The sequence below is a fragment of the Schistocerca americana genome, chromosome 4 (genome assembly GCF_021461395.2).
Source record: "Schistocerca americana isolate TAMUIC-IGC-003095 chromosome 4, iqSchAmer2.1, whole genome shotgun sequence".
NCBI classification, from domain to species: domain Eukaryota; kingdom Metazoa; phylum Arthropoda; class Insecta; order Orthoptera; family Acrididae; genus Schistocerca; species Schistocerca americana.
The window spans coordinates 726,490,455-726,507,131 of NC_060122.1; the positions used below are offsets into that span (position 1 = coordinate 726,490,455).

Below are 16,677 nucleotides of genomic sequence, written 5' to 3' on the forward strand. Positions count from 1 at the left end.
CGTCCATTGGGTCTATAGGGTCATCGGCCATCTCGGGAGGATGGCCGGGAGGGGGAGCTTCCTCCGCCAGTGAACGGCCAGATGTACGGCTACCAGCGGTGCGGCCAGGCGAAACGGATGACGGCCTGGGGCGGCAACCGCTGGGTGGCGCAGGAGAAGAAATGCGCCGTGGCGGAGAAGGAGAACTGTGCTTCCTATGCGCCTTTTTGGAAGGACGTGTAGTGGAAGGACCGGTCGAAGGCTGGGAGGTCGAGGTACGGAGGAAGTCTGCACGGGATGGTTCCTTCTTGAAGGCCCGTGCATCTGACTTCGATGTCTTCGTCTTAGCAGAAGCTGAGGAAGGTGCTCGTGTCTGTGGGGTGATGGGAGGAAGAGGAGACGTCGACCGCGCGATCTTAGCACTGGCCGAACGGACGACCGTGGTGCTGAAGGTCAGATCGCATGTCTGGGTTGCTACCTCCCGGGTAGTCCGAGGAGAGGCGAGGACAGTACTGTATTTCCCCGCTGGGAGCAGCGTGGGCTTCCTACTAGCCAATAGCTTGCGAGCAGCCGAGGTGGACACTTTCTCTTTGACCCGAATTTCTTGGATACAGCGTTCTTCCTTATAGACAGGACAGTCGCGGGAGGATGCGGCATGGTCACCCTGACAGTTCACACAACGAGGAGACGGAGGTGGACAGTCACCCTCATGGGCATCCCTGCCACAAGTGACACATTTAGCCGCATTGGAACAAGACTGTCGAGTGTGATTGAAACGCTGACACTGGTAGCAGCGCGTAGGTGTCGGGACATAGGGGCGAACAGAAATAACCTCGTAGCCCGCCTTGATGCGCGATGGCAGCTTAACACTATCGAAGGTCAAGAAAATTGTCCGGGTCGGTACAAGGTCATTGTTTACCTTTTTCATGACCCTATGGACAGCCGTCACGCCCTGCTCAGCGAGGAATGATTGAAGCTCCTCGTCAGTCAATCCGTCGAGGGAGCTAGTATAGACTACACCACGAGACGAATTCATAGTTCGGTGGGCCTCCACCCGGACAGGGAACGTGTACAGGAGGGTGGCCCGAAGCAGTTTTTGTGCCTGAAAGGCACTCTCAGTTTCTAGTAATAAGGTGCCGTTACGCAACCTGGTACAAGATTTGACAGATCCGGCTATGGCATCTACGCCCTTCTGAATAACGAAAGGGTTGACAGAGGAAAAATCCTTTCCGTCCTCAGATCGAGAAACTACGAGGAACTGTGGGGCAGGCGGTAGTACTTTTGTCACTGTTGGCTGGTCACGTTTCCGTTTTTGGGTCGAAGTCGAAAGAGATGGAGTAGAATCCATTGCGGAGGAATCCCCCATGATTGCCAGCGTCTCCGATGGCGCGCTCCTTCCTTGTGGGGACCCTCTCAGAGGGCACTCCCGCCTTAGGTGAATGTTTACACCTCAGGTCACACCTCCCGAGAAACAGACGGAGGGACCAATCGGCATGGTCAGAAGGTATCAGCTCAGGCAATCACCCCTCCCCGGGCCTGGCCTTTACCAGGGGGTACGCGCGTGCCTTACATGTCTACCCAGGGCGGGGACTTACGCGTTACCCCGTCACCGGCTACGCGTGCGAACGCGTGGGTCGGCCTTCAGGCACGCACAGGGAGGAAGGAAGAAGAGGAAAAAGAAGAGAGAGAGGGAGAAAGAGGACAGACTGTCTCAAACGCCGAGGCGGAGACCAGAGAAGGCAAGGAGAAGAAGGCAATGAGAAGGCAAGGAGAAAAAGGCAATGAGAAGGCAAGGAGAAAAAGGCAATGAGAAGGCAAGGAGAAAAAGGCAATGAGAAGGCAAGGAGAAAAAGGCAATGAGAAGGCAAGGAGAAAAAGGCAATGAGAAGGCAAGGAGAAAAAGGCAATGAGAAGGCAAGGAGAAGTCAAGGGAAAGAGTAAGGAAGACAGTGAGGTGGAGAAGAGCAAAGAAAGGAACCAACAAAAGGAAGGAAGAAACGAGAAGTGAAAAACCAAAAAGACCACGATGATAGGTCGTGGAACCGTCCGTCTCCGGACGCAGGCGCTAACTACCCCCGTGAGGGGGATGGACTCCTTTTAGTCGCCTCTTACGACAGGCAGGAATACCGCGGGCCTATTCTAATCCCCGGACCCGCAGGGGGGACTTAGTTCTAAGTCTAGGGGACTGATGACCTCAGATGTTAAGTCCCATAGCGCTTAGAGCGATTTGAACCATTTGATTGAACGTATGCCTGGGAGAGTGGAAGTTGTCATCAAGGCTAAGGGTGGGCCAACACCATACTGAATTCCAACATTACCGATGGAGGGCGCCACGAACTTTTAAGTCATTTTCAGCCAGGTGTTCGGATACTTTTGATCACATAGTGTATCTTGCCATTATCGATATCGATAACAGGCAAAGATCGTCGAAATTGTCGATTTCGCGGAGAGATGAACTGTGCCTGCACATAATTACGCATGTACGGAGCCATCTGTGTGCGAATCCTACTCGTACTTCTCAAGATTTGTCTTAACGCTATTATTACAGCTGGTGGCAATGACTACAAAGTATGAAATTAACGGGACAGCGGTAGCAGTAAACTAGTCAGCGTAAAGGTGGTTTTCTCTGAGCGCACGTTTCGCCAGCGCCGTCCATCTTCAGGGGACATTTGGCACGCGCAGGGAAAGCGCCGTGTCCGTGACCTTCCGCCCGCGGCCGTGTGGCTGGCGCCGGCGCGGGCGACGGCGCCTGGGGACCGCACGGTGAAACCCGCCGCGACATTTCAGGGAAAACGTCCCGTGTTCTCCTCTCGCAACACGCCACGGGAACAGCTCGCGATTACCGCAGCGGGGAGCCACCTGGACCCAGACCGGTTCGTCCGCGGCAGTGATTGCGTGTGTGTCGCGCGGAACGTCCCGCGCTTGTTCCTGTAACTGTACCAATCAGTCACGCACTCTAACGCTTCATTCACTTTCCAATATTCCGTGTCGTGCCGAATATTGCCCTGATTTCATTAATAAGGCCACGTGACATTCCTTCTTACAGCTCTGTTGTAACTTCCAATTACTTCACCGAAATGTCGGCATTGTAGCTTGACAGAAAACGATGTTGGGGTAAGTTTGGATTTCACAAACGCGCATTGGAAAAATTGCTTAACTGCTGCTGGAAAACCTGTGGCGATGTAGGCAATATCACTGCATAGGAAACATTTTTGGAATATCTTTGTTAACATTACTCTATGCGAAAAGAGAACTTCTTGACCGATTTTATAACAAATTCACATTCTGAGCTCATACTCTACATTTTATATCTACGAGGCCTGTTCAGAAAGTAAGCTCCGATTGATTGCCAAATTGAAACCACAGTGAACATCAGAAATGTTTTACTTGTAACAATTAGCTACACCTTTCAGCTACTTCTCTACGTAGTCGCCGTTCTGACTTAGACTTTTGTCATAGCGTTGTACCAACTTTTCAATAGCCTCATCATAGAAGGCAGCCGCCAGTGCTTTCCGCCAATTCTCCACGCTGGCCTACAGCTCGTTGTCTGTGTCAAAATGTTGTCTTCAAAGACAGCGGTTCATGTGACCAGAGATGAAACTCAGGGGGAGACAATTGCGGACTGTATTGTGGGTAATCTCACATTTCCATTTGAAAACGATGCAGGAGCATCTTCATTGCCCCTGCAGAATGCGGCTGAGAATTGTCTTGAAGAAGAAACAGCACGACAGTTATGTAATGTTAGCTGCATAGCTTCAGGCGAAATTTCTCACCAGGCCCTCGTACTTGGCGGCAGACACTATTTTCTAGACATCTTTACGCACTCACTGCGAGCTCAGAAATGAGAAGAGCGACGTGATGCTAACTGGGATTATACTAGAGACACTACCCAACACATCTGTGCAAAGCTTTATCGGATTTTCATAGTCGTTGCCATTTCGCGACCGATCGGAGCTTACTTTCTGAACGCCCCTCGTATAATCGATGCACTCATTTTACGGTATGTGGCGTGCTATTTCGGCGATCTTCGCAAACGCAATCGGCAACCCTTCTCGCACCTCGGGCACGCATGTAGCCTAAATGGCCCCTGCAGGCCTCGGCGTCGCGGACTCGCTCTGTAGTAGTAACCGTCACCAGAGGGCGGTGCCAGCACTAGCAGAGGCCGCATCTTCCAAGGGACCTTTTCGCGTCCACCACACACGTGACCAGAAAATAGAGCTGCACAGGTCAGTTCTTCCGGCTTCCGAGAACCTCTGCTAGACTCCGGGCGAGTGCTATTCACCCCATCGTGAGGACCGATGCTGCTGTATTCAGCCTTCATAGTTGTTGCAATCAGACTGTATCCAGGGTAGACTTTTCTGTTCATATGCTGGTGTTATTCAGGACAGCTTATTCGGACTTGGAGTATTTTCCATACAAGTGTATTTGTCTATGAACATACTAATTGTGCTAGTTTGTGAGACTCTGGAATCACCATACTGTCAAGTCCTCATATCTCTGAGACACTGTAATTTTGTTATTATCGTCGAAATAGACGTTTCTTTCTTTGGTCAATAAACTTTTGTAAACTTTATTACTGTTTTCCTGTGTCGATGTGAGCGACACATCCTAGCTTAGGGTACTTCACGTACGACAATCATTTTCCACTTTCCTGTTCAATGCGCGTATGGTACTTTGGAAGGATGACCGTCGCTAAGCCGCGTTAGAGTTCAAATTTCTCTGATTTTTACAGTCTTGGTAATTTAGCGAAATGTATGTGGGAGACAAGAACATGCTCTATTCTTGGAACGAACGCTCTAGTAATTTTAACGGTAAAACACTGACATGGACAATGCTTCTCTTGTAGCATCTAACACTGGAATTTGATGAACATCTTCGTAACACACTTGATACGATCCCGTGAAAAAAATCTGACTCTCTTTTACGGATAGCCTCTGCGTCCGTTATTAATCCTACCTGGAAAGAGTAAAGTTCACAGAGGATAAATAAAAATCTTGTGGTTTGCCGTTGACACTGTAATTTTATCAGAGACGGCAGAAGAATAGGAAGATCGGTTGAACAGTATGGATATTATCCTCAGATGAGGTTACAAGACGCAATGATATTCAAGTATATTGAGGATAAAGGAATGTAGTTGAATGAAATCGAGCGATGGTGAGGAAATTATATTAGGAAATGAGACAAAAACGGTAGATAAGTTTTGTTATTTGGGTAGCAAAACAAACGACGATGGCCGAAGTAAACACGATATAAAATGCAGACTGGCGATAGCAAGGAAAGTGTTACTGAATTAAAATTGTTAACATTGAATATAAATATAAGAGTTAGGAAGTCTTTTCTGAATATATTTGTAAGTAGTGTAGCCTCGTGCGTAGTGAAAAGTGCGTGATAAATAGTTCATAGAAGGACCTTTGAAATGCTTTGGATTAGATCAATTAACTAATGAAGAGGTACTGAATGAGAAGGGGAGAAAAGGCGTTTACTGCACAACTGTACTAAAAGAAGGAATCGGCTGAAAGGATTCATCCTAAGACATCAAGAAGTCGGTAATACGGTAATGGAAGGAAGTGTTGGGGGGGGGGGGGGTAAAAAATTGGAGATCGGGCTAAACCTTGACTTCCGTCAGCATATTCAAGTTCAAGTAGGTTGCGGTATGTGAAGAGACATGAAGAAGCTTGGGCAGGATAAACTACAGGGGAGAGCTGCATCAAACCAGTCGCAGACTAACGAGCAATACTCGTCAATCGGTCTAGCCACTGTTCCGTAAGCCACCTTCTTAGTACATGAATTACTCTTCCTCGAGAATTCCTATGAATTTCAGTTTGATATCTCCTGCTCCTATGACTATCTTCATCTCTGCTTGATGTTCAACAGAAAAAAAACCGCCGTTGACCACTGGATCTGATAAGGACATTGTGATAAACCCTTTGAACATTGCTGGGCGAACAAAGGAGAATTTGGTGTGGACCAGGGAATGGTTCTGAATTATGTTGGAAGTAATACTCCATGCGGAAAAAATCTCTTCGCCAATTTCAGTCTAAACCTACCCTGTAACATCATCAGTTACGAGGCAATTTGGCAGGATTAATAAAATGTATTCTTACGATTGTCCATCCGTTCTTGTTACTCCATTTTTGTGCACAAGATTTCGATACCTGTGTTAACAGTCTTCAGACAGTGCTCAAAGCGGCGTTCACTATTTTCTACCTGGCTTACAGCAGATTTGCGAGACAATCACTCACAGCACTTGGCTACGTCAGTCCTTGCAATATTTTTAAAAAATAAAGTAAGTCATTTCGGCTAACGGTGTAGCTATTGTCGTGATCCGTCAGTTGTGAATAGTAATTTGAAACTACATAATATTCTCTCTTTGAACTGTAGTGCTATTGGCGCTCGTCGCTATATTTAGTCCACTAAGCGGAGTCCACATAGCCACCAACAAATCCCACATACATATTTGACGCACGCTTATCGAATGGTGATTATTCATCGTTATTCAAGCTCGCTTACGTTGGCTATAATTGCGACAATATTACAGGTAGATTTTCGATCCTGGCTCGCCCATTTCAGTCTCAATGTTATTCCCCCTTAATTTTGCGCTCTATGCCTTAGGGCACGATTACCGTAATTCTGATATTACTTTGCCCCTCATACATCGTGACATTTTAAGATAAATGATATTTTTTTTTTTTTTAAATTCACAAACTCGTAGCTTTTACGAATGTTTGAAATACAGGGCTTATTAAACGTCACGAACCACAAAATCGCTTCTAAACGGTCGTTATGTTGAGACACCTGATACATATGCTGTATCTTGAATAAGTGTATGAACAGCTTTGTAAATATTACTGACTTTCTAATACACGTGTTATATGGAGGTTAATAATTACCCATAACGGGACCTTTTTTGGAAAACGTGAACACGCGCAAGCTTGATTATTTAGTCTGAAAGATCAATGCAAGACAAATTGTACGCAAACGATAATATTTCACGAGTGGTTGGACATTCGCTTCGTTATCGTGCCGTGGATAGTACATTCATCCGCGTCGTCAGGGTTATGGACGTCTCGTGAACAGAAACTGATCGTCACGTCATTATTTTAAAGTATCAGAAATAAACACAATTTGAATCTATCAGGCAAGATGATGATTTTTGGATATCAATTGCCGTTACTAAAGGATAACGACTGATGTTAACTAAGTAGCGACTAGATCCTGTGATCAATCCAACCCGCGTTTCCTTAGGTTGCTTCTGGTCTGAATAGATGCACGGTTTTACCAGAATTTCGACTAAGTGATATCTGAGTGCGCCCTTTCCCCAGCCCTCTAGACGTTAATTAATTAATTAATTAAAGGAGTGCATTATGGTAGTGTAACATAAATACATGGCTGAGCGCGTCGCGGCAGATCAGGTACGTCGACATTGCAGGTACGGGTCATACGGAAATCATCGTAGTGTACGTACATGAATTTGTCTATATTTGTGCCAGGTCGCTTACCCAGTGAATCATCGCTCTGCCTGATACAAATACGTTGCAAATAATGTTCACTTGTACTTACTTATTGTCTTCCCGGAGAGTATGGGAGGTTTCAGGACGATAATGCACGCTGATAGACGGCAGAACCGCTCTCGAATGACAAGAGCAACACGATCAAGACTATTTCAACCAGCTCCTCACCCTACCCTGCCATACGCCACTACCACTCCACTGATCTTGAATATTTGTGGGAACAACTGTGTCCTTATGTTTGCTATGTTTCTCCCCCCAGGAATCCTTCCATAGATATAGGAAGCACTGCAGACAAGATGGTTCCACATATCTGTAGAGACTTATCAGAAGTCACTTCCAGCTTGTTTGGCTGTTGTGTATAACTATTTAAAATGCAAAACACACAAATGTTGACTTTATATTTTATTCCGACCGGCTTCGTTCATAAGCCATGTTCACGGTTCTGTTCAAAACAAAAAACAAAAATCACGTCCAAATGCAGAAAAGAAATGAGTCATATGGTCATTAGATTATTTCGAATGTAACAAGAAAATTACTTACGTCGAAAAATTAATCTACATCCAACATGACATACTAAAACTGAAAGTATCATTCATTTCGAACATTAGAAGTGCGATATCTGTGTGAAGAGCAACTAACTGAAGAGAACCAACACGAGACATACACTAGCATTATAGGGCCAGAACTCATTGTAAACAATTGAAAAATCAATGGCGACGAAGATATTACATTCTTAGGTTGGATGAAGATAACACTAACAAAATTGTATTCCAACCAAACGTTTCAAGAAGACAAAGTAATAAACATTTAAAAGTACATTACACAAATTTTTTACATACTTAATTACTTTACGATAACAATATCCTTTGTCGTGGTAAAGACTAAAGAGTGAGATTTTAGCAACAACATATAACAAAATTATCAGACTGGGTTAAATACCATACTGGAAATATCCAGTTCATGCTTACATCCATAGCTGAAAGGTATTAACGCAATTTACAGATTTTTCAGAAAAAAGTACTGTCCAATAACGCAATTACTATTACACCCAATATTTGAAACATCTTCAGCAAAGGTAATCAGAAATGATCATAGTCACAATCTTTTGAAACGATAAGAACAAGCGGGACCCTTTAGGGGGCTATTCCATGGCGTAAAATCAGAAGTGATGTACTAATAGCATATCCAATTAAGAAACAATATACATTCGCGTAATCAAAAGTAAGAAGTTTGAATAATACAAAAAATCAACATAATGTTTTGTCAGGTGCCTTAGTAATAATGCCACTTGTCACCAAAAATGAACAAAAACGAAGCGCAAGTACACTTTGCTAAGAGAAAATATACAAATATTACTATAATACAATCAATGAGCTTCGGTCAATCACACACTGTAATTAATCCTTTCATGTTGACATATGATGTCAGAAAATGGAACACCTATTCACAGATCAACAAAAATTTAAGTAATCTCAATTCCCTATTTGTCGCTTAATCAATAAGTCACCTAAAGCCATCAGGTAGTAACACATTCATTAATCGTATGAGGATCGTATGACCATCTAGGAGGATAATCAAGTGGGAGCCGCATCATAAGCATATTAGCTGTGATGCACCTCATTACATATAATCAAACATCATTTCCTTTTTGCATTTTGTACGATTTTTATTTTGTATTTTGTTCAGGACCGTGAACGTCGTTTATGACCGCAACCGGTCGGAGGAAAACAAAAATAAAGTCAACATTTGTGTTCATTTATCTTAAAAAGTATTTGCAAACTGATAACTGCTTTAGCAGGACGTTGTGTATAAGCTGCAAAACTCCGATTACACTGTTCTACAAAAATAAACTTTTTTCTATTTCTAATAAAAAATATTGTGATCTTAGCTGTATTTTGAGTGCTGAATTGAAAACTGTTTTTGGTTTTTTTCTGTCAGGGATAGTTTATGAGTAATCGCAATTTTATTTCTCTTTTCAGTTTCTGATATACTGCAGCAAACGTGAGGTGAAATTCGACAAACAAATGCCCATCTTTATGATGTTATAAGTTCATCACATTAATGGAGGGTGTGATGTAACATATAACACAGTAACCTATGTGTATACACTTTGAAGCATTTATTTGACATGAGAAATTACAGAAAATTGTCAAACAATGAGCCACTGCCTTGTAATGCACATCACTTTTTCTCTTGTATTGCGAATCTTTCTTCTCTCGAATGATATTCCATCAATAATCTGCTAACGTAGAAGGTACCCACTGCCCTTCATAGCGCCTTTCTATGGTAGAAATGTCTTTATGGAATCTTTCCCCATGTTCATCCGATACGTCACTACAACTCTCTGTGAGGTAGTCCAGATGAGAGTCCATCATATGTACCTTCAAAGACATATTGCACCCCAAATCCTGATATGCTTTGATCATATCCTTCACCATTGCTTTGTAGTTAGTAGCTCGTCTTCTTCCGAGGAAGTTTTCCGACACCATCTTGAAACAGTCCCATGCGGTTTTTTTCTTTATCAGTTAAACATGCTTCAAAATTTGCATCTTTCTGCAGATCCCTGATTTGTGAGCTCACAAATACACCTTCCTTTATTTTTGCAGCTGAAAGACGGGGGAATTTGGTAGCTAGATATGCAAACCCACAGCCTGTTGGATTCATGGCCTTCACGAATTGTTTCATTAGGCCAAGTTTGATGTGAAGCGGTGGAAGTAGTATATATTCAGCACCTACCAGACTTTCACGTTGTACATTCTTTTCGCCAACTTTCCATCTTCGCCTAGGCCATTTCTTTTTCACGAAGTGAGAATTTCGGTCTCGACTATCCCACTCGCAAAGAAAATAGGCATACTTTGCGTAGCCTTGTTGCTTTTCCAGTACCATAGCAATTACCTTGAAATCTGCACATATTTTCCATTTGTGTTCATTCTATTTTAATGAATTTAGCATCCTTTGTACGAATTCGTAATTCTCTTTTGTCAAACTAGCGTAAGCTACTGGAACAGAGGATATTTTATTTCCGTTATGGAGCAAAACATCCTTCAGACTTGTTTTCGATGCATCTACGAAAAGTCTTCACTCCTGTGAAATATAAGTGAAGTTCAGCACTTTCATCAGGCCAGCAACATCATTGCAAAATGTCAGTGCTTCGTCAGTTGAAAAATAAGAAATAAAGGCATGTCCTCTGTGCCTGAACACACTGATTTTAGTACTTTGGTGCAGTAGATTATACTCTTGTAATCTTGAACCAAGCAGCCGTGCCTTTTGTTTACTTAGTCCTAGATCACGTACTAAATCATTTAAATCTGCCTGTGTTAACAAATGTGGCGATGACTCACTTGTGCAGTGATATAAAGAATCATCATCTGTGATTTCTTCAGTACTACTTATTTCACTGTCACTCGGAATCTGACCTCGAGCTCTTGAAGGTGCTGGAAGGTTGTCCGAATGCCGCACTGGCATTCTCGCTGAAGGCAGATCTGGGTAAACAATGGTGCCTCTTCGACTTTTTGTTTGTAAAACCCTGAATTTTTGTTAGACAGAAATAAAAATTAGTAACATGGTCCTTAGGCTCCCTCCACACCATGGGAACAACAAACATCGCCACATTCTCTTTACCTTTCCACCACTGAATTAGTTTGCAGTAACATGTAGCACAACAGAAATGTGGTGCCCATTCTTTATCTTGGTCTCCTACCTCTACTCCAAAGTAATGTTTGTATGCTTTCTTTATGACTGAAGAAATTTTCTTCCTATTTCTGGCAAAAGTGAACTTCCCACAGATGTAGCAGAAGTTGTCCGGCTTATATCGACGTCCACGACGACGTGGCATTTCTGCAAATTTAAAAATACCGCTTTGGTAATACACCTTTATTAACTTAATAGTAGGGAACTAGAGGAACGCTGATGTGTAAAAACAAGCAGTCGTTTTACCTTCAGCACCAGGCTCAATCAGTTTACACACTGGAACTAAAAAATTCAACCGTGCTCGGAAATACGACAGACAGTTACTTGTCAGCCAAAACACCCACTCGTTAAGACCGACACAAACTGCGGCTAACACCACTGTTGTAAACTCGATGCACCTGCCCCTAGGAGGCGTGAAGCTTTACTGCCGAGGCAGCGACCGGCTGTCGCCGTTCGAGTTGATGAGATGTTTCAGGTGGTCTTAGTGACATAGGTGTGGCGTGGGATAACCTAATGATGCCTGATTCTTCCCACCTGCTGTTGCACAAGAAATTATCACGTTCTATCACTACTGGATGCGGCAACATACCCGTATTTCTCTATAACGTCTCTGTGTTTGCCATGAATTGTGAATATACATATATACACATATTACATAAAAAGTATCCCTGACAACGATATTTTGTTTACATATTTGAATGTCCCACGGTAAAATGGTCTAGAAGCACATACTTTAATATCAGAAATAGAACCCATGTCGAACAGTGTTATTCTACAAACCAAAGAGTTATTGTAACACTGCGACTCAACAAACTGGTGCTTTCACTACTGTAAAATCTGCCATATGCATATCGTAACGGACGTATCAGCCGATAGTATGCAAGAGAGAGGTATGAGTAAACTGGCAGAGTCTTGGGCACTTGTTGCAGTGCTGTTGAACTGGAGGTGTTGGGGAGACTGGATGGGGGTGGGGAGACGAATGATGAGCGGTGGGTGGTGGGGGGGGGGGAGGGGAGCGTGCGCTATCGGAGCAGGTCTGGCCTATCGGGCATCGCGGGACAGGTCGGCGACCCTGCCCGCTGCGCCACGTAATCGACATTGTTACGGCCGACCGTAACGAGCAGGCGAGAAGCGTGCGCCGTAACTCTGCCCGGCTCATCACAGCTCTCCTCCCACACTGTAAACATAGACGCATAAACATTCTGCTTATCTGCGTGCAATTTGTTATCTCCTCACGGCCGTGGTTTGTCGCCCCGGGCTACGCGGGAAGCGTAACTCACACCTTGTTCCCAAACAGGAAGCTGGGTTTCGCCCGGGGTGCGTTATCGACATATTGCGAACATCGGTAACCCTGTAATTTTCAGTAGCTGCTATCCAGAGATACCAGCTACCGACATGACTATTCACAGTGCAAATAAAACACCGATTGAACGAAGTAAACTCAACACACAAAATATTAGTCGCCGTCTTAAAAACAACACAATGAAGCTTTGCGGCTCCGAATGATGTGTAGACCTGGTATACCAGGTGGTCACGTGTGCCTTCGCCGCTGAACTGAGCCGTGGCAGCGAAGCGGTGTGTACGTAACAGTCGGTTGCGTGAAGCCACCGCCGTAACATGGGTCTACGTGGAGACTTGACGGAAGGGCAGAATGGTACCCATGACCATATCTTGAATGAAGTCGCCTGATTTGTCGCTGTATCAATGCTCACCGTCCAGTGCGTTTACAAACAGTGGTGTATTATCTGCAGCCATGTAACAAAGCGTAAGCACAGTGGTCGTAAAATGATTCCGACTGACACAGACGTATTTCTAACGCGGCAGGAATCTGCGCTGTCAGTGAATGCAGATCCATTTCTACATCTACGAGGGTCGTTCAATAAGTAATGCCCCACATTTATTTTCTCAGAACGCGTTTCTTATCAAGAGTCAGAATTTGTTGACAATATACATAAACATGTCTTGTCCATGAGCTATTTTTCTGCGTAGTCTCCATCACGTTCTGTGGCCGTACGCCAACGTTGTGGAAGAGCATGTATTCCCTGCTGGCAAACGCTCTTGTCCTGTAGGCGTAGCCATATTTTCACTGCATGACTGACACTCTCGTCATCTTCAAAGTGTGTTCCCCTCAGAGAATCTTTGAGCTCCAACACTTCAGATGAAATGGCCTTTCCTTGAATCTGTGGTCCGCTGTGAGCATTCGTGGAACCAGTCGTGAGCACCTCTTTTTGAATATCCGAGAATCTTGATCACTAGAGACGCGTTTCTAATGCTGACTGCCAACTGTAGAGCCAATTGTCGAGTTGTGATGCACCGGTCGGCACGAATAATTGCATCCGCACGATTAAGCATGTCTGGAGCAGTGGCTGGCCGGCCGAAGTGGCCGTGCGGTTAAAGGCGCTGCAGTCTGGAACCGCAAGACCGCTACGGTCGCAGGTTCGAATCCTGCCTCGGGCATGGATGTTTGTGATGTCCTTAGGTTAGTTAGGTTTAACTAGTTCTAAGTTCTAGGGGACTAATGACCTCAGCAGTTGAGTCCCATAGTGCTCAGAGCCATTTGAACCATTTTTTGAGCAGTGGCTGTGGCAAGATAACCCGAGCGTGTATGATTATGGAACTCTGTTTCTGCATTTCCTGAGGCTGTAGCTTTCTTTACCCATCGCCCAACTGTACTCCTACCAACTGCAGCATGCCATACACTGCACACAAACGTTTACGGATGTTCACCACGGTTCCTTTTCCTGCACACGAGAATTCAATAACAGCACGCTACCTGTAACGGGAGTCGTATGTAGATGCCATTTTGACGCTGTACTACGACTCTGCTATCTGCCAGAACGGTTAGAAATTTGACTGGCGCACAGAACAAACATCAAATGTGAAGCACCGATAATGTCATCTGTCTATGCATATTAATGGCTTTTTAAAAAATGTCGCAGTTGGTCCGGACAATCGCCGCGGGAAGTGGTATCAGCCAGGCAAGTGCCCCATGCATTCTCCATCGACATATGTTCAAAATGGTTCAAATAGCTCTGAGCACTATGGGACTTAACATCTGAGGTCATCAGTCCCCTAGAACTTAGAACTACTTAAACTCAACTAACCTAAGGATATCACACTCATACGTGCCCGAGGCAGGATTCGAACCTGCGACCGTAGCAGTCACGCGGTTCCGGACTGAAGCGCCTAGAACCGCTCGGTCACCGCAGCCGGCCGACGTATGTTCCACCCCTATCATATCATGATACCTATACTAACAAATCCAACCTTGCATGAACTATCGCAGCTAGTAAGCCACTACTGCTCTTACTACCCATCCCACTGTCGCAGAGGTTTTTCTCCCACGGCACGAGCCATGGCACTTTTTTTCCTCTGCTCTTCAAATCGCTACCCTCACTCGCGTTTCGTCCACTATCTATCACCTGATGGACCGTGTTAATGCGTAGCCTTACCCAGACGCACGGACAACGTCACAGCCCAGCATCCTGTGATCCACATACTAGACAACTAACATGTTTACGGAGGTGACAGTAGAACTTTTGGTTTGGTCACCACGTCGGTGCGGGCGTGGAGGGGCCCCATCTCTGTAAAAACTCTGTATCAAGAGCTGCTTGAAAACGATTATGAGTATCGTGTTAAGTTCTGTACATGGTCATTAGAGACACGATGCTCCAGATGTAACATGTATCTTGTTTAGTGATGACGCCACATTTACGAGACAAGGCCAAATAAACCCCCGAAATATGCACTACTGATCTGTTGACAATCCCCGTTGGCTTCGTCAGGCGGAACATCAGCTTCCATGGAGTGTAAAAGTGTGATATGGGATAGTGAACCATCAGCTCATAGATCAGTGTTTCATGACGGAACACTGAACGCACACAAGTATCATAGCCTCCAACAGACCATCTTCCACGGATGCTGGAAGACGTTCCTCTGCAGACCAAGAGGAACCTGTGGTAGCAGCATGATGGCTGTCCAGACCTTAACGTACGAAGTACTACAGCATGCCATCACGAATTACACTAGTCAACAGCCATTTTGCATCTGGGATGAGATACATCAACAAGTATGTATTTTAGTGTGTAGAATCCGAATATACCTTTCAAAATGTTCTAGTACGTATAATTTTTGAGTTTTGAAAGGTTTTTTTATTTTTATTCGTATTCAGTACTTCGCTTTTTGCTGTTCTTGTGTTTTGATGTTTAATTGTTCGTTTTTGATCTGCAGAGGAGAGCTAGAAGATCTACAAATCGTCAGTAAATGGTTAGTGTGGTAATCCAGCGGTGTGAAAGAGATCCTCAGTGGGTGTTTCCTGTGAAAGATAATGCAAACTTTATGTGTTTAAAACTTACAGTAAGAAAAATGGCAACTAGTAAATCTCGTTGCTGTCTAAACCGCCCCAACAACTTTTGTTATGTGTGTGGGAAACTCACTCCAAAAGTTCAAAGAAAACCAATCACTGATTTGGTTAAGAAGGCATATAAATTGTATTCTAATTGTCCTGTTGGTGATCAAGATAAAAATTTTGCACCTCATATTGCCTGCATAAGCTGTACTACAACCTTAACCGAGTTGTTGAAAGAAAAACTCCGAGCCATGCCATTCACTGTTCCGATGGTGTGGCGTGAGCCTAAAGACCATTATTCAGACTGTTACTTCTGTCTTACATATATTTCGGGACATTCAAGCAAAACTAGACATAAAATAAAGTATCCAAACGTATCTTCAGTACATTTGCCTGTGCCCCATGACGAGGGGTTGTCTGTTCCTACCTGTAACTTGAAAACCACGATACCAGACACCACGTCAAGTGAATCAGAAAGTATTGAACATACAGAAGAGTACTGCCCTCAATATCATGACGCTTCGCCTCACCTCTTTAATCAAAAGAAATTGAACGATTTGGTTCGCGATCTAAATCTTTCGAAACAGCAAGCTGAATTCTTGGGGTCGAGACTGCAACAACGGAACCTTCTAGCTCCAGGAAGAGTACGAAAGCAGTGGCTACGATCAGAGCTCTCTGACCGATTGGTGTGCGTCTCCGGACAGCGCTGAGTATCGCGGACGTTGCCACATCCAGATGAACGCGGCACCCACAGGAAACCGCCAGCTGGGCCCGACGTCCGACAAGCGGCTGCAGCGACTGGCTTGCATGCCAAGCAGCCGCGGCACGGCAGGCCTTATCCGAGCTTTTTCCTGCACCCAGATTGCTACCCTTTCTGCACCGACGAGTGTTGCAGGAAAAAGGCGCTGGCAGCTCTTTTTCGTCCTGGAAGTTGAGTCAGATCGGGAGGATGGGCTGTTTCCGCTATACGGGATTTCTTGACCGGCCTGTATCGCGAGGGAGGAAGGAGGATGGCATGTGTGAGGCGTCGCAGGAAGGCGCTCGTAAAGCCGGCCTACCGCCATCTGCGCTTCCTCCGCATCCGCCTCCTTGGGCACTTCCTCAGAGCTGGCCACTTAGGGCTGACCCGCGGCACACTTGCTGAGTCAG

The 16,677-nt window shown here is 44.8% G+C and overlaps 1 protein-coding gene across 1 annotated transcript in view; it reads right to left on the reverse strand.

The window, feature by feature from the left end:
• Nucleotides 1–12,202: 12,202 nt before the first annotated feature.
• The window catches only part of LOC124613746 (serine/threonine-protein kinase stk11-like), a 57,669-nt gene continuing 53,194 nt past the window's right edge, over nt 12,203–16,677 (reverse strand). The window contains exon 5 of the mRNA XM_047142463.1: nt 12,203–12,357. Coding sequence (XP_046998419.1) covers nt 12,203–12,357 — 155 coding nt within the window. The remainder of the gene's footprint in view (nt 12,358–16,677) is intronic.